General features: G+C 36.1%; 4 protein-coding genes across 6 annotated transcripts in view; 1 reads left to right on the plus strand and 3 right to left on the minus strand.

Moving 5' to 3' along the window:
• Positions 1 to 3,153: 3,153 nt before the first annotated feature.
• Positions 3,154 to 8,172, minus strand: LOC129802504 (succinate--CoA ligase [ADP/GDP-forming] subunit alpha, mitochondrial). Its single transcript, XM_055848400.1, has 4 exons — positions 7,956 to 8,172; positions 7,325 to 7,545; positions 3,951 to 4,466; positions 3,154 to 3,881 (listed from the first exon to the last, which is right to left on the minus strand). Exons 1-4 carry the CDS (start codon positions 7,990 to 7,992, stop codon positions 3,666 to 3,668), a joined length of 990 nt encoding a protein of 329 aa, XP_055704375.1. The 5' UTR covers positions 7,993 to 8,172; the 3' UTR covers positions 3,154 to 3,665.
• A 3,433-nt stretch (positions 8,173 to 11,605) lies between these two features.
• LOC129802505 (thioredoxin-related transmembrane protein 2 homolog) lies at positions 11,606 to 12,697 on the minus strand. The gene has a single exon (XM_055848401.1). The coding sequence runs from the start codon at positions 12,583 to 12,585 to the stop codon at positions 11,767 to 11,769; it is 819 nt and encodes a 272-aa protein (XP_055704376.1). The 5' UTR covers positions 12,586 to 12,697; the 3' UTR covers positions 11,606 to 11,766.
• Positions 12,698 to 14,285: 1,588 nt separating this feature from the next.
• Positions 14,286 to 19,914, minus strand: LOC129802489 (solute carrier family 2, facilitated glucose transporter member 1). 3 transcript variants are annotated; one of them, XM_055848379.1, is made up of 6 exons: positions 19,249 to 19,914; positions 19,074 to 19,178; positions 18,845 to 19,005; positions 16,994 to 17,397; positions 16,532 to 16,932; positions 14,286 to 15,089 (listed from the first exon to the last, which is right to left on the minus strand). In XM_055848379.1, exons 1-6 carry the CDS (start codon positions 19,309 to 19,311, stop codon positions 14,721 to 14,723), a joined length of 1,503 nt encoding a protein of 500 aa, XP_055704354.1. In that variant the 5' UTR covers positions 19,312 to 19,914; the 3' UTR covers positions 14,286 to 14,720. The 3 variants fall into 3 exon arrangements, with proteins under 3 accessions (XP_055704354.1, XP_055704356.1, XP_055704355.1); XM_055848381.1 differs by lacking the exon at positions 14,286 to 15,089 and adding an exon at positions 15,163 to 15,707 and having other exon boundaries at positions 19,249 to 19,885; XM_055848380.1 differs by lacking the exon at positions 14,286 to 15,089 and adding an exon at positions 15,163 to 16,291 and having other exon boundaries at positions 19,249 to 19,885.
• Positions 19,915 to 20,002: 88 nt separating this feature from the next.
• The window catches only part of LOC129802510 (sugar transporter SWEET1), a 5,043-nt gene continuing 4,427 nt past the window's right edge, over positions 20,003 to 20,618 (plus strand). The window contains exons 1-2 of the mRNA XM_055848409.1: positions 20,003 to 20,440; positions 20,503 to 20,618. Of these exons, the coding sequence (XP_055704384.1) occupies positions 20,289 to 20,440; positions 20,503 to 20,618 (268 nt within the window). The 5' untranslated portion in view covers positions 20,003 to 20,288. The remainder of the gene's footprint in view (positions 20,441 to 20,502) is intronic.

The following is a 20,618-nucleotide window of genomic DNA, read 5'->3' on the forward strand; positions in this document are numbered from 1 at the left end:
TTTTCTTTTTGTTTTATGAAATTGTGATCAAAAGCATCTTCAGATCTTCAGTTTTTCTTTTTTGAAATTTGAATAAGCTTTCTATTTAAAATTCACCATAAAACCATATATCGTTTTTATAATCAAAAATTATTTGCAAAGGTGAGAACACTTCCACAAAAAAAGTCTACAAAATGTCTAAAACATTTCAAAAATCACCTTTTTTGTGAAAATTAAGATAAACAAAAGAAATGTTCTTTAATTTTTGAATTTAATTTCTAATGCACTTTGGTTCCCGATTCCTTGGTGCACTTTTATGCATAGAAGAGTTTTCCGTGCTCCGACATATCTTTTTAGATCATGAAAAGTTCATGAAATGAAAATCCACATCCCCTTTTTTTAATTTTTGCATGTCAATGTCTATCTTTCTATTTCGCACTCTATTTCTTTTGAACATCACAGCAAATTCAGTTTAGTTTTTAGTTCAACCTAATTTTGTGTGTGAAAGAGTGGGAATATGTAGCAGGGATAGAAATTTCGATATCATGAAATTTCAAGAGGTAACTCGTAAGGAATCAGTATGGCTCAAGTTCTCGGTTCCCCTAAATAATATTATATAATTACCCAATGTTACCCGTGGATTCCCTGAAAAATAATGAGTCCCCTGCGTTCCTTGAAAAAAAAAAATGAATGGATTCCCTATAATTACCCCGTGAGTTCTCTTAAAAATGTGTGGCTTCCCCGTGACTTCTCCGAGTTTCTCCCCGAGTGAATTCCCTGAAAGTGTATGGGTTTCCCGGATTCCCTGGAAAAATGTATGAGTTTCCTGTAAGCTCTCCGTTAGTACCCTTAGATTTTATGGTTCCTTGAGTTCCCCATGAGTTCCCGGAAAAAATGTATGGGTTTCCCTTAAATTCTCTGAGTTCCTCGTGAATTCCCAGAAAGTGTGTATGAGTTACCCGGGTTTCCAGAAAAATTTATGGGTTACCTCTGAATTCCATGTCAAATGTATTTCGTGTTTCTCCGTTGTCCGAGTTCTCCGTGAATTTTTTTTAAATGCATAGGTTTCCCGGGTACCTTGAAAAATGTATGTATTCCTCGAATACCCTTCGTTCTACAATTTCTGACGACATTCAATTTTTTACTACAAATTTAATTGTTTACTGATCAAACGCATTATCTTTCCGCATATATTTTACCGTAGTAAATCTAATGGTTTCTATAGAAAGTATTACTACACCTAATGAAATCTAAAAAAAAATAGTTTCTAAATGATCAAGTAAACTTGACCTTACATGATTGGGTAATGTGGTATATTTTGGACCGACTTTTAACATTTTCAACTTTCAAACACGTTAGTGACTTCCCAAATTACTTTTTTCTTTGTTTAAATTAATATTTATATTCTTTGTTTTATTAAGAATAAGAATCTAAAATAGTAAAAAATATAAAGAAGTAAAAATGGTACATTTTGGAATGATGTGCGTATTTTGGAACAAAGAAAAATGGGTATTTTGGAACAAGACGAATTCGTACACAGGGTATCCAACACTTGATCTTGGGTTATTGGATGCCACCGATTGTAACAATCTAAGAAGCATTGCACCAGGTCCTTCTCCCCCTCAAGAGTAAGTTTTGGGGAGTCCAGTGTGGCATTTCTCTGGACACTTACCGGTAAAAATCGTATTTGACACATTGAATTCCATCATTGCTTCTCTTAGACATTTCTCACACTTGAATGCTTTCAGAGCCTTCTCCACATCATCCTGAGTATATGGTTTATCTTTTGAAGGTTCTCTTGGTATCGGAATTTCAAGAAAAACAGGAAATACTGTAAAGACTTTTCACATTCCAAAATGCACTGGATTATTTACTTTTGTAAATTTGCTTTTTTCACTAATAAATCAAACAAATTTCATTGAACCTGATCACTAACCTTCAAATACAAGGTCCAAACTTTACTTTTTTTTTATCAAAATTACGTTTAAATTTCACTGATAAAAAAGTTTAAATAGTGAGAAAACTTAGCACTTTTTCTGCTGATATCGGCAAAATTGACCACACTGAAAATTTTGTGAAAAGTGGAATGGTACACTGTCAATTTCGCGCGTACTTTACACTCCTAAATAAAATCTAATTTCACAAGTTTTATGTATCTGGTACGTAGAAAGCTAAATAATTCAAAAAAAAAAATTTAAAATGAAGGGAAAACAAGTATTTATATGATTTTAAGCGATATATTTAAGGTGCTTTCCAAAACACCCCAGATTAAGTTCCAAAATGCACCGTTTTCCAAAATGTACCACATTACCCTATTTAATAAATTCTAGTCCAATACAGTAGACTCTCGCTAATTCGGATTTTTTGAGATCGGGCTACTTTTTAATTCGGGCAGCGGTTACATTTGAAAAAAGTTTGTTGTCAGTTTTCAAGTTTGATTATGATTATCAAATGAATCAAATATGCTCAAATTTGGCATGGTTTGTCTTAGTTTGGATGTGATTTTGCATTATCGAGGGATTTTCATGCAATTTACGATATATATGAGTGTGAAAACTCAATATCTGTATGCACATGAATAAAAAATCGTTGCATTTCATAAAGTTTGTCGCCCGAATTTCTGTCAAATTCGGCTGACATTTCGGTCCCATATGCCCGAATTTGAGAGAGTCTATTGTAGATTTTTAGTCTGGATTACCAATGTATAAATCAATTTCTTGCAAGTACACCTCATCCAATAAATTCACCTACCTTGAGAAATCTGTGCAACATTTTTTTTACCATGATTCTGATCAGAAAATTAAAGGAAAATAAAATGAGTTGTTTAGTAAATTCCCAACGCAAACCATGAAATTAAATTTTGACTCCAATGCCTTGGATTTGGTAAGGTTCACTCGAAGACTTTCTTTTTTTTACAAATTCAACATTGAAATTGAAATAAAATCTGGGTCATTTCCATTGCCAAATTACACAAAAAGTTCTTTTTGCAACTGATTATTTTTTTTTGTAATTTCTAAAAATTTGCGAGAAGAAACTGGGATAATCTGCACGTGAGAATGTTCTTGAGTCTCTGCAGAATCTATCGAATGCATGAGATTTTTTTCACTTTCACGATTTTACCGTCAATTGTAACCTTGATTTCCGATGTTTAAACGTCCACAGAATCACTCACACTTTACCATTCGATTAAATTTAATTTAATTCCACAACTTGCTCTTCACAATTTTAATATAATTTTGTTATTACATTCGAAAGAGTGCGTTAATTTACTAAATATCTTTCTATTGTGTGATTCCTTTATTTTCTGCTCTTTAATAATCTCTGTCGCTGTTCATTCTCAATTCTTTCTTTATTTATAAATAACAATTTTTATTCTTTATCTGTATGAATCATCCCAAAAATCTCCATCAAACGGAGAATTTGCTGAGAGAAAGGCCAAAGACAAGGACTAAAAGGGAAGAAATGGGCTAAGCGTGCTCGAGACACTGCAACACGAGAGAAACATGGATGAAACACTGGAGAAACAATTGCAGCCCTCAGCATAAACGCCATTTGAATGGAAATTCTTGAGAGATGATCAAAAACAAAAATACCCACACTGAGATGGTTGAAGCGCCCCTGGGAGGCCCTGTGGATGATGCCCCTTTTTGGGTGCTGGCTATTTTGAGACTCCCTGCAAATCCTCCTTAAACGAGTTCAAGACGTTTCATCTCCTTGTAGAGTTCCTTGCCCATCTGCGCCGGACTGCGCGTCACAATCACACCAGCCTTCTCCAGGGCATTAATCTTATCCTGTGCCCCACCCTTGCCACCCGAAATAATGGCACCAGCGTGTCCCATTCGACGTCCCGGTGGCGCCGTCAGGCCCGCAATGAAGGACACAACGGGTTTCGCTTTGATACCCTGATTCAAAAAATCCAATTCAATCAAAAATTTTCCTCATTCCACCTCCCAAATCCCAATCCCCCTTACCTGATTGTGTTCAAGCAGAAATTCAGCTGCCTTCTCCTCAGCCACTCCACCAATCTCACCAATTAGCACAATGCCCTTTGTCTCGGGATCCTTGAGGAAGATACTGAGGCAGTCGATAAAATCAGTTCCATTGAAGGGATCTCCACCAATTCCCACACACAGAGTCTGCCCCAAGCCCACTTCCGTCGTCTGATTCACCGCTTCATAAGTTAGCGTTCCGGAACGTGACACAACGCCCACGCAACCCTGTTGATGAATATGCCCCGGCATAATGCCAATCTTGCAGCGATCCGGTGCAATGATTCCCGGACAATTGGGTCCCACGAGGCGGGATTTGTCCTGCCTCAGCAGAGCATGCTTCACACGGACCATATCTTGCTGCGGAATTCCCTCCGTGATGCAAACAATCAGCGGAATTTCCGCCTCAAGAGCCTCAAAGATGGCTTTGGCGGCGTGCGGCGGTGGCACATAGATCACAGTAGCCTCGCAGTTTGTCGCATCTTTCGCCTCCTTTACCTGCAAATCCACATCAAAGGCAAGTTCCCCATAAATTTGGCTTAATTTTCTCATTAAAACCTTTTATTGCTTGAACTGGGGGGAAATAGCCCCAATTTTGAATTACAGTTCCATGCCAAATTTCGTGGTGCAAATTTATTTAATTGAATTATTCCTAAAACTATTTTTCCATGACTTAAATTGAGACAGAAAAAAAGAGTTGCTCAGTAAAAAACTGAGTCTCTTCTGCAGAAATGGGTCTAATTCTGATAATTAGCATCTAAAAATAATGTTTCAAGGAAGTAAAAACTCTTCATTTTCCATTCGTCAAACATTCCACTGATTTTTAAATTGATTACAACTAGTTCTTGTGAACCGATAAATTGTTTTTTATAACCATAATGAAATTCAATGTATTGATTTCAACTAAGTTCTAAACACATTTTCGTGTCACTTAAAAAGTGTTTCCGCGTTTCTGAAAACTCTCCAATGTAGCTTAAAAATGTTTTTGCATTGCATTACTGAAAACGTTTCCTTATCGTTTATGTAAACGTTTCCATGTCACTTAGAAGCGCTTCCGAAAACGTCCCTAAGGTCCTCAGAAACGTTCTTGCGTTTCTAAAAACGTTTTCGTGTCGTTCAGAAGCTTTTCTGATGCGTTTCTCAAAATGTTTCCATATCGTTTAGAAACGTTTCCCAAGTTCTGAAAACGTTTCCGGTTTTTTGAAAATGTTAGAAGCATTTCTGCTCTTCTGAAAACGATTCCGTGTTAATTACAAGCATTTTTGTGTTTTTGCGTTACTTATGAACGTCAGGGGCCTCTCGACATTTCATTTTTCCATACGTTTCTGTATAGAGGCACTGAAGACTATTGGCAAATTTTTTTTTCCTAAAGAGAATTGATTTATCAGTCTGATTTCGAAATCGTGCATTAAAAGCTATCTAAAAATACATATTTCATAATTTTCGCCGAAATAATACAAGAACTGCGAGCAAATTTGTTTAAGTCGCGGTGCAATAACTGCAAAATTTTTACAAGGAAAAGTGAAAAAATATCTTCACTTTTTATTAGGCTTGATGGGCCCCTCGAAACGTTGCTACATTCTGAAAACGATTCATGTCGCTTAGGAGCGTTTCCGCGTTTCTGAAAATGTTTTCGTGTCGCTTTTAAACATTTCTACGTTCCTTGAAAAATATTTCAATGTCGCTCAATAGCGTTTCCGCGTTTCTGAAAACGTTTTCATGTTTCTTAGAAAAAATTTTACGTTTCTGAAAAAGTTCCCGTGTTGTTTACAAGCGTTTCCGAAAATGGTTTCTTGTTGAAAGCGTTTCTGCGTTTCTGAAAAAGTTTCCATGTCGCTTAGAATCGTTTCTGCGTTCTGAAAACGATTCATGTCGCTTAGTAGCATGTCTGCGTTTCCGGAAATGTTTTCGTGTAGCTTTTAATCATTTTTGTGTTCCTTGAAACGATTCCTTATCACTTAGAAACGTTTCCGTGTACTAAATATGTTTTTGTGTCGTCTTCAGAAGCGTTTTCACATTTCTAAAAACGTTTCCATGTCGCTTAATAGCGTTTCAGTGTTTCGGAAACAGTCTCATAACTCTTACAAAGGTTTCTACTTTTCCGAAAATGTTTTCCTGTGGCTTAGAAACATTTCTAAAAATATTTTTATATCGCTTAGAAGTGTTTCCGAGTTTTTGAAAACGTTCCCATGTCGCTTGGAAGCGGTTTTGCTATTCTGAAAATATTTCGATAGCGTTTAGAAACATTTACGCGTTCTTAACACGTTTTCATGTTGCCTTTAGGTATTTTCACGTTTCTGAAAACGTTTTCATGTCGGTCAATAGCGTTTCCGCGATTCTGGAAACGTTTTCATGTCCCCTAGAAAGGTTTCTACGTTTGTAAAAATGTTTTCGTATCGTTCAAAAGAGTTTCCGAGTTTTTGAAAACGCGTCCATGTCGCTTAGAAGCGGTTTTGCTATTCTGAAAATATTTCCATGTCGTTTAGAAACGTTTCCACATTTTTAATACGTTTTCGTGTCGCTTGGAAGCGTTCCTATTCTTCTGAAAACACTTTTATGCCGCTTAGGAGCGTTTCCGCTTGTCAGGAAATGTTTTCGTGCCACAATTAAGCATTTTTACATTCCTTGAAACGATTCCGCATCCCTTAGAAGCGTTTTTGCGTTTTTGAAAACGTTTTCATGTAAATTATAACCGTTTCCACGTTTCTGAGAAAGTTTACGTGCCACTTAAAAGTGTTTCTGCATTTCTGAAAACGTTTCCCTGTCGCTTAGATTCATTCTTATGCCTCTGAGAATGTTTCCATGTTATTTAGAAGCATCTCCCAGTTTTCTTACATATTTTCGTCATCCTTGGATGCGTATCATTTTTAGAAATTTTTTTTTAAATGGGGTCGTTGCTGTGTTTCGAACTTCTAGAAACATTTCTGGTTGAAATTGTTTCTAGAATGAAGTACCCTTTGTATTTTTCCAAATAAATTTTATCGCTAAACTACTCTTTACTCATTCAAATAATAATTAATTAGGAATCAATTTCTCATGAACAACAGGAAATAACGCGACGAGCATACTGCGAAGCTGAGCTGCTCTATCACAGTTTTAATTCAATCACAATAAAATGAGTGACAACATTTTTGGCATGGTACTGTTGTTGCCCTTGTAAATAATCTCGTAACATTTGCCAATTGAAATTGGATTATAGAATCATTCTTATTTGAATATTAATAAAAATGTGCTAAATGTAATTTTAAAAAAATCATTTAAATTATCCAGGAGGCTAGAGATAAATTCCTGAACATTGAACAATTCCCCTGAATTGAACACTTAATTTAGTTTAGAGAATATTAAACGTGACTTACCGTGTTGAAGATGGGAAGATTCAGATGGGTCTTTCCTCCTTTGCCAGGAGACACTCCTCCAACCATCTTGGTTCCATACTCGATGGCCTGCTTCCCATGGAAGCTACCCTGCTTGCCAGTGAAGCCTTGGCAGATCACTCGGGTTTCTGAAGTAAGTACGAGGTTCTTTCGTGTAGCATTGTAGACACTGCTGAACCTCACTCCGGGCAGTACGAGGTTATCTGTGCGTCGAGAAATAAAAGAAATCTCTGTGAGTAGCGCAAAAATAGAATCTCTGTTTACATTGTCGTCAATTGCGGATTGAGGAAGGGTGAGACATTGCCCGACAAAGTGACAAGGTCATCAATTAAAACACCGCAATCTCTGGCTTTATCAGATCACTCTCCCGGACAAAATCCAGAGTTCCAGGCTCACTGTTTTTATTACTTTAAGATTCTCAATTTTAATCAAGTTTTTATTTGCTGGAATTGTTTCCAAAGACTGGTAAGAATATTTTTACCAAGATTCAGTCACAGTCACTGCCCTTCTCCGGCTGAGTCAGCCGTCCGGAGAGTGTGACTTCAATCATGGGTGCAAATCTGTCTGTCAATTACCCAAATTTTTCACACCACGATTACATAATGAAATGTACCTTTGACTCGGGCAAAAATCCGTGCAGTAGCAGCCATTGCTTCCCAATTCAATCACTAATCAATCAAACAGGAACTCACTCAACTAGGGATGGAATTTATGGGGATTTTCTTCTCTATGCAGAAAATTAAACACAATTTTTCCAACCTCTGCACTTCGTTCGGCGATCGGGGCGATGACAAACTACCGCAGTGCCATCTCTCGGATTCCTACAGACTGAATCCTTTCAAATTTATTTCAAAAGCAGGACATTGCTATTGTAATTTGCTAAACGCAAAATCAAGATCATATTAAAAATTCGAACAATTCGATCATCTCAAATTATTTTTCACAATTGTTTTTAATTCCGTAAGTTTTATGTTTTATAAAAACTATTTCAAAAATTTGTAAAAATAATAGAAATGCTTATAATTAATATTTATTTTTATAAAATGCTAGTAATATCTTATATCTCAATCTTTTGATTACATCAAGATCAAGAAAAAAATAGGTTTTCCAATACAGCACCCTATTGGGATCGGAATTAATTTTGAGCCCAAACATTGAATAAAATGGGACCTTGGGATCCCAAAGATCTTGGGGTCTTGGGGACATGAAATTCACACGATTTCCCCATGGCTCTTGGCGTCAGGATTCCAAATTCCAGGATCCAAAAATCCTATATTCGGGAATCTGGTGTCCCGAAATTCGGGATTAGCAAAATATTTAAATTCAGGGATCCTGAGTTTTGAAAAGTCCCGGAATTTTGAAAACCCAAAAAAAATCAATATTTTATTATTCGAACCTAAAAAAATAGGCATTTTAATATTAGTTGCTCCCTTACTACGGAGAGGACATTCGAATAACAATCTGAGCCAATTTTTATATAAAATAATCTTCCTCGAATTGAATAAAATTAATATAACGGACACTGGTTTCTCGGGCGATGTACGCACTTTTATAACGAATTGAATGACTTCACACTTTTGTGAAAGAACATTTTTTTATAGCGGAAAAACAAATAGGGTCAAAAGACACTTTAATAACTCTTATAGTACCCTTTGGTATATGAAATATAATCAGCTTTCTTTATAGGAAAAGAGAGATTAAAATAAAACGTCATAACATTTTTATGTATTAAATAAAATGTTATATTCCAACGAAACTAACAAATATTGGAATGTATTTGTTGGCTGTGACCTGACTTCTCTTCTGAACATGAGAGCAGTGCTCTTTTTGTTCAATTTGTTGCTTTTTGGACGTCCTGAGTACCTATCGAATCTTCTGGTTAGGGGTGGGGGGGTTCGGCAAGAGTTCGAGGACTTATAGTACCTAAATCTAACAGTGACTGCCTTTACCGCACACTGTTTGTAAAGGGCATAGTACTTCACAATTCCATTCCGGCTAATAGCCGTAACTCTGCGGATGGTATTCGGCGGCATTTTCAGGCTGAGCCTTTGAGAAATTAACGCCCAAATTTTTCTTCTTTTTGCTTCTTTTTTTTCTCATTTTGATGTATTAATTTTTTTTGTGTAAATTTTTTTTTTCTTTTTTTCACAATTGTAAGACGGATGACCCTATTATTGTGAATTAAATAAATAAATTATTAAATAAAACTAAACTATTAATATTCCCTTCTGTAAAGGGCTCGCTCCTAAATTTCTGATCTTAGTGTCGTAATAGGAAAGACCGTGGGCTCTAGGGCGGAAAGATACTGGGCATGACTCTCACAGTTGTGAGTTTGAGCCCGTCTGATACAAAGATCTAAATGTCCAGAAAAAGACAAAAAAGAGAAAAAGATTCTCACTGTGATAATAACGTAATAAAAATACACCGCCTCTTCCCTAAAAAAGTTCTGGAGCCTGGAGCACAAAAAAACATCCACATTGCGGGAAAGGCGCTCCTGGGCGGTCTACGATCAGCAGATTCTTGCAACACGCGATATACGACATTACCGCTTGATTACATTGAACTCCTTTCCGTATCAAAATAAGTTGCACTTTTGGATAAATTTTTTGTCCCAAAAATAAAGTCGAACATTTGAGAAAAAATTGAGATTTGAGGACATTCTTCAGGTAATTGTTTTGTATACTAAAAATATCTCGGTATCTTGTAAAATTTCAGTGCTAATATCGAGTCTCAGCTGCAATGGTAAGTTGAGGAACAAGTCATAGAAATTTCTCATTTTCCGTGTTTTAATTTCCATCTGATTTAGGTGTTTAACGATGAAAAGATATAGCAACTTATACAATTTTCGAAGGATTCCCTCTATGTAAACTTAGAATCATTAACATGTCCTTAATTTTTTGCCCATTCCGCCACTTTCCCCAAAAATTAAAACCTTTTAGTAGATATTCAAAACGACTTAAATGATCTCTTTTATTTTTGGATATATGCTTTTTTTTAGATATTGTTCAGATAAAAATTTCGTCCATATACATAGGTTTCTATCGATTTTCCAATGTTAGACATTTTTTCTGCAATATTTAAGCAATAAAAAATTGCATAACGGAAATAACTGTTGATTTCTTCTTTTCCACATTAAAAGTTTAGAACAAATCTTAGTCAGGAACGTTAATCGCAGTTCAATCTTCAGTAATTAACTATCTATATCTACGGTAGACTCTCCCTCAATTGTCCTCTTTCTCAATTGGACTATCTCTCCGATGACTCTTTTATCTCGAAAAATTTAGTTGGCAACTTTCACATTGATTGAGTTTATGTACTGAATCTAATATTCTCAAATTTGATGTAGTTCCTCTTGTTTTATCGTGATTCTTTATAATTGAGTGCTTTTTTGTGGAATTTACAATTACTTTGACGCCTGAATCTCTCGATAATTCGGATGACATTTTGCACCAAATACCCAATTTAGAGAGTCTACTGTACCGGAGCTCATTTAATCCTTTAAGGACGATTGGAACACCGGTGTCCCATAAAGAAAATATTTTTTCCTGACTACCTAAATTTATTTTTTTCTTATGTCTGTACATAATTGTAAAGTAGAAGGTTGAAGGAATCTAGAATATTTTTTGCAAATCTCTAGCTATTTGCTATGTAGTAAATATTTAAGCTAAAAAATGGCGAATTTTTAAATTTTCAAATTCATAATTGATTTTATTTTTTTTTACTTCCAATTTTTTAAGCAAAACCCATTTGGCAATAAAAACTACAATACTCATACGTAATATTTTTCATTAAAACGAAAAATACTATTCATTGGTATTGTCAGAAAAAATACTTAAATTTTTGGGCTATTTTTTGCCCTATCGTTCATAGAGGCGCAAAATACACTGAATCAGACTCTGTTGGACTTCCCAAGGATAGATGTAAGACTTATCCTTGATTATGTTTCTGAGTTTAATTCTTATTGTTGGTTTTCAGTTCCTAAAGTGTCTCGTCGTTAAAGGGTTAAAAATGCAGAAAAAATACAACTTTAACACCTTTGAATTATTTCTTTTTATGAAACGTAGCTTCTCAGTTCCATTATTAACTTTATTACTTCTAAATATTTAGTAATAAAGGAACAATCTTTTCAAAATTATTATATTTAAAATTTAAGAAAAAAAGCAAGCCAAGTTGTAATTAGTATTTTATTTTCCGTGTGTAATAGATAATAAACGCAATGGCCAACAGAAGAATCACAATTCCCAGGAAAATTGAAAGCCTATCTTGTCACTGCAATCGAATCTTCTTTTATCTCTTTTATCAATTTCTTCAACAAATACAATTTTACAGATTTTCTATCTACAAACACTCGAGAGGCCTAAGACTAAATAAATATTGCGAATCCTACAGGAAAAATACGTCACTGGCAGTGAATGAAAATGCCCTCAATTCTTTTTCTTGTCATCAGCAGTTAGAGCGGCTGCCTTCTTGATGGGATTCTCCTTGCACTCACGATAGAGATTATTGAGATCGAAGGCTGCCTTAATGTTGTCCTCGGAGAAGAAGAACTTCTGCAGTTTGCCATGAGCATCGGCCATTGGTCTCCTGGCCACTTCTTTGCCATTCCGGAAGAGGATTAACGATGGAAGCTGACGACTGAGTGAGCTATCTGAGACATGGAACTTCTTTCCTGCCTCTGGAAATCGTCCCAAATCAATTTTTCCGAATTTTAAGTTATCTAAGTGGTACTCGGAGGACAATTGTGCGAATACTGGAGCAAAGTTTACGCAAGCTGGATTCCAGACAGTGTAAAATTCCACGAGCCAGGAGACCCTCTTGTCACGCTCAAGTTCTTCCTCCAGGGTATTGAGTCCGCGGAAGTAGAGGACGTTTTCGGGTCCAGAATATGTTGGTTCAGGCAAAATGAGTGCCAGGAGGATGAAGAGCGCCCCATAGGAGACTCCATAGCGAAAATCGCTGTAGAACCAGAGAATGAGATTGGCAAATTTGGTGTACATGAATGATGATGTCAGGTAGTTAATCATGGTGACACTGCCAGCCTTTCTGGTTCGGATCATCACGACAATGAGCAGGAAGAAGAGGATTTCCGTTTCCCGGCCATCCAGTTCGCACTGTTCTGCTTGATCGAAGAGAATTGTGCAGACATAGGGCGCTCTTTTGGCAATGATATACGACAGACTTAGCAGAATGTTTACCCAGTAATAGGGCTTCAGCAGCAACACGAGATCCTTCTTGAACGACATCACACTCGAGCAATTGACCCAGAAAATTCCACAATTAATTTGCAGCCCACAATTTTTCTTATTTTCACCTTCCTCTCTCTGACACTGCGGAGTTTGCACAAGAAATCCGCAACGCGGCGCTGCCATTTCCCTCCAAAATTTTGTTTCATTCATGTTTCATGTTTCTTGATCACCAAGTAAAATATGAAACATGCATTCATTCCTCGAATTCAATTACCCAATTACTATTGAATCTGCAAGGGATATTCTCCTACGACAATTCGTAGGACAACAAAATTAAAATTTTTAGATGTAAAAAACTTTATTTAATAATAAGTAAAAATTATTTTTGCGAAGTAGTTTAAAAGCTAATTTTTTAATAAAACAAAATCACGACTTGAAAGCTTTTTTTTCATTTTTTTGTTATTTTCTGATGATAATTTGTTCATTTCGAATGCAAGTATCTGTATCAACGAAATAAGGTAAAATGCCCTCGAGTCGACCGGTTCCTCGACTCGACCGGTAGTTAATATTTGAATGTTTGATGGTGAATTTCTATAAAATTGTCACTGATTCGTATTTATTTATAGAATAATTGACCTATTAACTCTTTCGTCTCCTTTGGGACTCTGGGTACCCATGGAAAAGATTTTTTTTTAGACTATTTAGAATCGATAAAATTCCGATTCTTGTGGATGATTGCAAACTATAAGAATGTCCAAATCTAGGATATTTTTTGCAAAATCCCAATTAACTCCTGAGCTAAGATATTCTTGGTCAAAAATCGTGAATTTTCGATTTTCTGCTTCCTTGCAGATATTGCGACTTTTTTCATATTTCTAGACCCGAATAAGGAAAAACCTCTCGGGGCCAATAAGTATGATAACTAACAATTGCACATTACATAAATTCGAAAAACAATTTTTTCTTAAATTTTCAAAAAACTTGTTCAAACTTCATGGGAACTCTCGTCCACAAAAATCTAGAAGTCAAATGTAAGGTTATCCCGCCAATGCCCGCCATTTGCTTTTTGACGACAACCTTGTAACAAAATTCCAAGCGGGAAATATGGCCGATAATTTTGACATTTGACAGCGAGGGAGATTGCTTTCAGGGATGTTTTTACTGATTTTAATGAATTGTGATTGTCAAGGAAGTGTTTTTTTGGCTCTTGAGAAAGCTTAATGTGTCTGCAATAACATCGTGTTGAAAGAAATGTGTTTTAAAGTGTTATGTGTAAAATATTATGAGGAATCTGTTGGCAAGCAGGAGCTGGGTGTCTTTTTTAGCACTTCCTGGACATCCCACAAGATACTGGTCAATAATTCACCTTGTTTTAGTTATCAACATCGTACATGAGTCCTTTGACACGCACAAATAGTTTACAAAATCGATAATATTGGCTTTGGGAAAATTGAAGTTTGTATCCTTTGCGTTCTTTTGGGGACGAGAGTTCCCATGAGTTTTCCAATTTCCCAGAGGCGGAAAAAATTCTTTCTCTACTAAAGTATCATATTTGACCACTAAGAGTTACAATAAAGTGAGTTTTACTGAATTTCGTTCGCTGGATATGTTGTGGTCCGGAAAGAGTTAATGTTAGATCATACGCCAAATATTAGTGCAAATATAAATAAATTGAATAAATATCTCTACCGATCGAATTGAGGAACCGGTCGACTTGAGGACACTTTACCTTATTTAGACATGAAATAAAAGACCAATTTGTAAAGGCAGAGAAAAAGATTTTATTGCGCATAAAACAAAAACTTATTTAATTATTTTCTTATGATGTCTTTTTCAACCTATTGCTTGAGAGATCTTAAACTATAGAAACTAAAAAGGGATAATAAAAAATAAAATAAACATACAACCTTTAGAAGTATAACAACAGTTTTTAGGAGAAAATATTTATCAACAATATTTTCAGTATATTTACTATCTTTACTCCTATAGCGAAATTGTAGGGAAAAATTCTTTAATTGGAAGACATTTTAATTTCTAAGCTAAACTGAAATTATTGTACCCAAGTCAATTATAATATAAAAATCCTGATATCCGTATAAAATTGTCATACTAATGCTAAAATTGAAATATCAAATAATAGAGCTGATAAAAGTAATTTCGTAAAATGTTAACTTATAAAAACCAGGTTCGCACTATTGAAAAGGCACCCGTGGTTTCGATCTAAAGCCTCGTGAGACGAGTGGAGCCACTTCAGACGCTTGCTTTCCGCGAGTCTCAGGTAAGTAGAAGAAGAGAAGGAGGACGAGCAGGAAACATACAATAACGAAGGGAAGAAATACCCATGCACCCCAGAGAGACTGAAGGATCGGGAACGAAATGCCCACGAGAAAATTTCCAGACCAAGAAGCCAAGGAACCCAGAGACATAAGACCAGCTCGTGATGATACGTCACACAATTCCGAACCGATAAAGTAGGGAATTGGTCCGAGACCGATTTGATAGAAGAGGATATAGAGGAGAACACATGCGATGCAGGCATATGCCAGCCATGAAGCGTAATCCTGAAAAGAATATGGTAAAATTATCAATTTTATTTAATAGTTGTTAAAGAGACTTCCTTGATAAACCCCGCAGTACACAATTTAAATGGTTTTCTTTATTTTTTTTTTCGAAAATATAATACCGTTTTATTTTCATTAAACTAAACACATACATATATTTATTTCAGATCAACAAAAGATTCTCATTTTCAGATCATTGTAAATTTTAAACTATGGCACATAAATGTATTTGAGATCTGCAGTTCATAATGACTTCTAAGCCTCACGTGGTTTTGATTTAAAGCCTTTAGAAACCAAAAGAGCTACTTCAGTTGCTGATTTCCCTCTCGTTTCAGGCAGATAAAAATAAATTAAGATGACTAGAAGTATACAGGTGGTGACAAAAGGAAGAAATACCCAAGCGCCCCAATAAGATTGTAGAACTGGAAAACAAATTCCTACAATAAAATTTCCTGACCATTGAGCCAGGGCACCGAGAGACATGATTGCTGCTCGATGAGATACGCTGCATAGTTCCGATCCGATAAAGTAAGGAACCGGAGCTAGACCAGAAGCATGGCAAAGAATAAAGAGAAGAACAGAAGCTACACACGCATAGGCGAGCCATGATGCGTAATTCTGCAAAAAGATCATTAAATTGACCCTAGATTTTGCTGAACTGGACCTTATATTTAATGCATCAGTCTTTCTTATATTTTTTTCAGATTATTAGATACACTGATGTTGAGTTTGAGATTCTTTTTAGAGATTTATTTAAAGGACTACACTTTCGTTTATTTTTAGAAAAGAGATTAATAGATCTGTATATTACTCCACTATTTTCTTTTTAAAGCTATCTATGCAGATTCTCGCGGTTTGGACCTAAAACCTTTTGATATCAATAAGGCTACTTCGGAAGCCTGTTTACCTCGAGTTTCTGGTAGGTAGAAAAATATCAAAATTACCAAAATGATACAAGTACTGACAAAAGGAAGAAAAACCCAAGCCCCCCAAAAAGATTGAAGAATAGGAAAAGAAATGCCCACAATAAAGTTCCCGGACCATGAAGCTAAAGACCCCAGTGACATTATGGCGGCTCGATGGGATACATTGCACAATTCTGAACCTATAAAAAATGGAATTGGTCCGAGGCCAGTTTGAAAAAAGAAGATGTAGAGAAGAACACACGTTATGCAAGCATAGGCCATCCATGAGGCATAATTCTGTAAAAGAACAATTAGGTTGTCTCTAAAATGGTGAAAGGACAAGTGAATCAACGTAATTTTTTAGTAACATTTACATGCCACGATGTACTGACGGGTTTATAAAGGCATAGTTCCCTTTCGATTTTGAACCATAAATTAATGTTTCTAGATTAGTACCTCACAGGTTGTGTCACAGATCACAGGTAACGAAAGTTAATTTACATATAAAAAAGAAAAAATAATATGATTAATACTTACAATGTAGTTGACCACAAAGGTGAGAATAAACAGGAAAATGCCACTTCCGGTGCACGATATTAAACTGATGGGTCGTCTGTTGACATACTTCATGAGAAGTGGCGTGAAAAAGGCTGTTGCAAGATTGAGGCAGCCAGCACCAAGATTCGCCCACTTGGCATTTGTGGAGCTTAATCCGGCCGATTCGAAAATCGAGACGGAGTAATAGAAGACAGCATTGACTCCGGACAATTGCTGTCCTCCTTGCAAGGCACATACTAGCACTATTGGCAGCAAAAGTGCAGGGTCACTAATCACAGATTTAACTGAGCGCGTATCAGATTTCTCCACAAGTTCTTGATTCATCTCTTCTAGTTCATATTGCACAAAATTGGGATCATTCCCACGCAGGCGGAGCAAAACTAAATTAATAATAATTAAATAATTAATACACTTTAACACAGAAACCTTCGCAGAACTCACCCGTCTTCGCATCATCTTTTCTATTGGCAGTTAAATAGAGATATTTGGGGCTTTCTGGCCACCACGGTGCTGCCACAAAGCAGACAATCACAAGAACGACATAGAAGGATAGGGCCCAGTGCCATAGTTCATCAGTACCAAAGATCTCCTGTAAACTGAACACTTGACCAACCACTACGCCTCCGGTGACGCCAATTGAGCAAAAGACCCCAAGAGCGCCACGCAGAGCTAGTGGCGCCAGTTCGAGCAAATACATGGGGAGTGTGGCTGTGGTGAGTCCCGACGCAAAACCTACGATCAGTCGGCCGATTATTAGCATTTCCACTGAATTTGCCATACGGCAAAAAATGAAAAACATTGCGGCGATTACGAAGAGAACGCCACACACTAATAATGATTTTTTTCTACAAGAAAAGAGAAGAGACATGTTAGGTTTATTTTGATACATCTTTTTTTTCTGCGCAAATTTTATCGCCAATGTCACGAAGAAAATGAGTATGCTACGAAAGAAGTGCTCAAGAAGTGTCCCGGTGCTTTAAAACAGATAAGAAAAAATAAACAAAACATAAATGTTCGTCGTCGTTGAAGAAATACAAAATATACAAAACGCAAATATAACGTCAATAAAACTATTCAAAATGAGAAAAAAATTAAATTAAAATACCATAAAAGTGGGATATTTATGGACATCTTGTGGGACAAAACTAGGACGAATCCTTAGATCCAGCAGACGTGTCCTTGGCCCCTTCAACAGATAATCATTTACTGGGTTTTGCGTAAAATTTTAAATTTTTGAACTAAACACCTCGCTAAACACTCTAATGTATGATCAATCGCTTATAAATCTAACACAAAATTTGATATTGCCACAAAAATTAATATTAAATACATAAAATAAATTAAATAATACTTGGTGGTCCGGCAAATTTCAAATTTTAAAACGAATCCACTGTGTTTCGTGTGATTCTAGCAGACAATTTTTTATTGGGTTGCAAAACATTACACTGCTAAAAATTTGTTTTGTTTATCGGGATTTCAATAAATTTCACAATATTGCCAGCACTGCCGATAAGTCAGAGTTTTTTAGTAATTTGCTTAAGTTAATTCCCAAAATACTTACAAATCCTACAAGAACTGTGAAGTTTGAAGATCATAGATGAATAAGTAGTAATAGTTACATCTGTTTTGATTCAGTGAGACTCGTGAATCTCATAATTTCATCGTAAGTAGTAAGGTGATGTCATAAAGAACCAACAAACAGAACGTAATATGGCTACCGAATCTACACTACTGATTTTGACTTCGTCATATTTGTCACCATCTATACTTGTTGTAAACGGGCGCTAGGCTGCACAGTCTCATTCAATAAATTAGGATAGTGCGAAGAAACCAGCGCAGATAGTGCAGAGAAACCAGACAACCAACTTTGAGCTTGACTTAATATGTGATCATACATTTGGGCGTAAAATTCAAAAAAGATCAATCCAAGGCTTGCAAAGCCTGCAAACTGAAACCAATTCTATAACGAAAAATTTCGTTCATGTGCATTAGCCTTTCAAAAGAGATACGAAATTAATTAACAATTCTCATTATCTTTGGTATGCTTGAGAAGCACAGCTGATAATTCTCATAAAATGCTTCAAATTTACTTTATATATAGAGATAATCCTTAGATTAATACTTCTCGAAGATTGTGGACTTTTCCCGCGTTTTTCTCATCTAACTTTAATCGATTTTTTTCGAACTACCTTTTGAGCCTTTTTGCATATTTGATGAATCAGCATGATACCAGCACCTGCTATTGATTCTCTTCGAATGACAAATGCAATACATTGGGAATGTTGAACATACCTGCCCAAATTATCCGCAATCCAGGCTCCACCGAGAGAACCTGCACAGCCACCAATAAGGAAGACAGATACAATAGACGCCCAAAGGATATCTAGACTGTTTTCCGTTAGTGTTACCCCATATCGCTCGAGGAAACTGGCATTACACCAATTTCTCATGTACTGTCCGGAAGAGATAAGATATTAGTATATTTTGGAGTAAATGGACCTAGAGGAAGTGTGATACTGACCTCTGCGGGAGCATTAACCACGCCAATGGTATATCCAACGGGGACAGCTGTACCAAAGGTCGTGGTAAGGGCTACTATGAGAAGGAGGAAGCCCATTTTCTCCACCTGAAATAAGAAAAAAGCATTTTACCAATCATCTTGGCTTGGAAAATAGATTTTTATCCTGCAAATTTACTTCATTGAAGCGGGATTGCTCCGATTGAGGGCTCGGAGGTAGAAAAGATGTTTTCTGATCCATTCTTTTTACAATTTCTCCTGTCCCAGGAGGGTTCTAATAACAACCAAGAAGAATTGCACAGGGAAAAATTGCACAACCAAAAAACTATAAGTATACACTATAGTAACTTGGGATTATCAACACTTCTATTTCATTTCTTATATATACGTTCGACGAGTGACTGGGGTGATAAATGAGCTCAAGAGTAGAGCCCAAAAATGTGGATTTATCAGGAAACTTTTTTATGAGGCCCTCACTGACAAATCCACTGTATAACCAAAGAATCTGAGTCACGTCGATGTGCCAGGAGAGTGCACTGTTTGCTGAGAGATTTGAAGAAAACCGACACGAAAAGAGCAAATAGAAATAGATTTTCACTGTTTTTCTTGATGAATTTCACTCAGGACTAATCTTGAGGATACTATTAGAACTAGGGAGATTAGAAAATCATAAATTTCAGTGAAAATACAGTGATTTTTTTGTGAACTGGGATTTCATTGTAAATCACTCATTACGGGCAGAAAATTTATATTTTAGCATTTGCAGTGGAGTCTTCTTCATTGTTTCAACTCAAATATGTGTATGTTTTTCACGCTACGTGTTCTGAAATAGTGAAAATTTCACTTATTAAGCAATATTTAGTCTTGCATAAGCATATTTTTTATTCCCGCCAAAAATATTCATAAACGATACTGCCGCCATCGTGCAGGAAAGGCGGGAAATTGATTAATATGTCAGGCGGCTCGTTTGGACGTCACCGTGGAAATTATTGACGAGGAGTTTTTGCCCATAATATTTTGTTTTTGCCAAAAAGCATAAATTAAACGCGGGAAAAAGCCCAGAAGTGCTGCAGAACGAGCAGTCAGATAACCGAGGAAAAAATCTCAGCAATATTTGATTAAACATATGGATTGGTGTGAATAGAAGCCAGAATTTTTGGCAAAAATTAGTTTAAAGAACGTCCCGGAAACATATTGAGTGGGTGAAAATCACCGGAAATGGCAATTGAATTGCTAGATATATTATCAGCATCAACAGTCGTTACGACAATCCTTCAATTCCTATCAGGAATTCTAGTTTGTCGGAAATGCATGCAGAGAAAATCAACAGAAAATGTCTCTGCAATGCCCTTTATCTCAGGATTCCTCTCGTAAGTCATTGACAAAGCATTGCTAAAAATCCTTTACTAATTTGCTCATATTTCCATTCCAGATGCAGTCTGTGGCTTAAATATGGCCTTCTGACCAGTGAAGCCTCAGTGGTTCTAGTCAATATTGCCGGAACATGCCTCATGTTCTGCTACACAATAATTTTCTACGTCCTGTCCA

Source organism: Phlebotomus papatasi, chromosome 2, assembly GCF_024763615.1.
Source record: "Phlebotomus papatasi isolate M1 chromosome 2, Ppap_2.1, whole genome shotgun sequence".
Taxonomy (NCBI): domain Eukaryota; kingdom Metazoa; phylum Arthropoda; class Insecta; order Diptera; family Psychodidae; genus Phlebotomus; species Phlebotomus papatasi.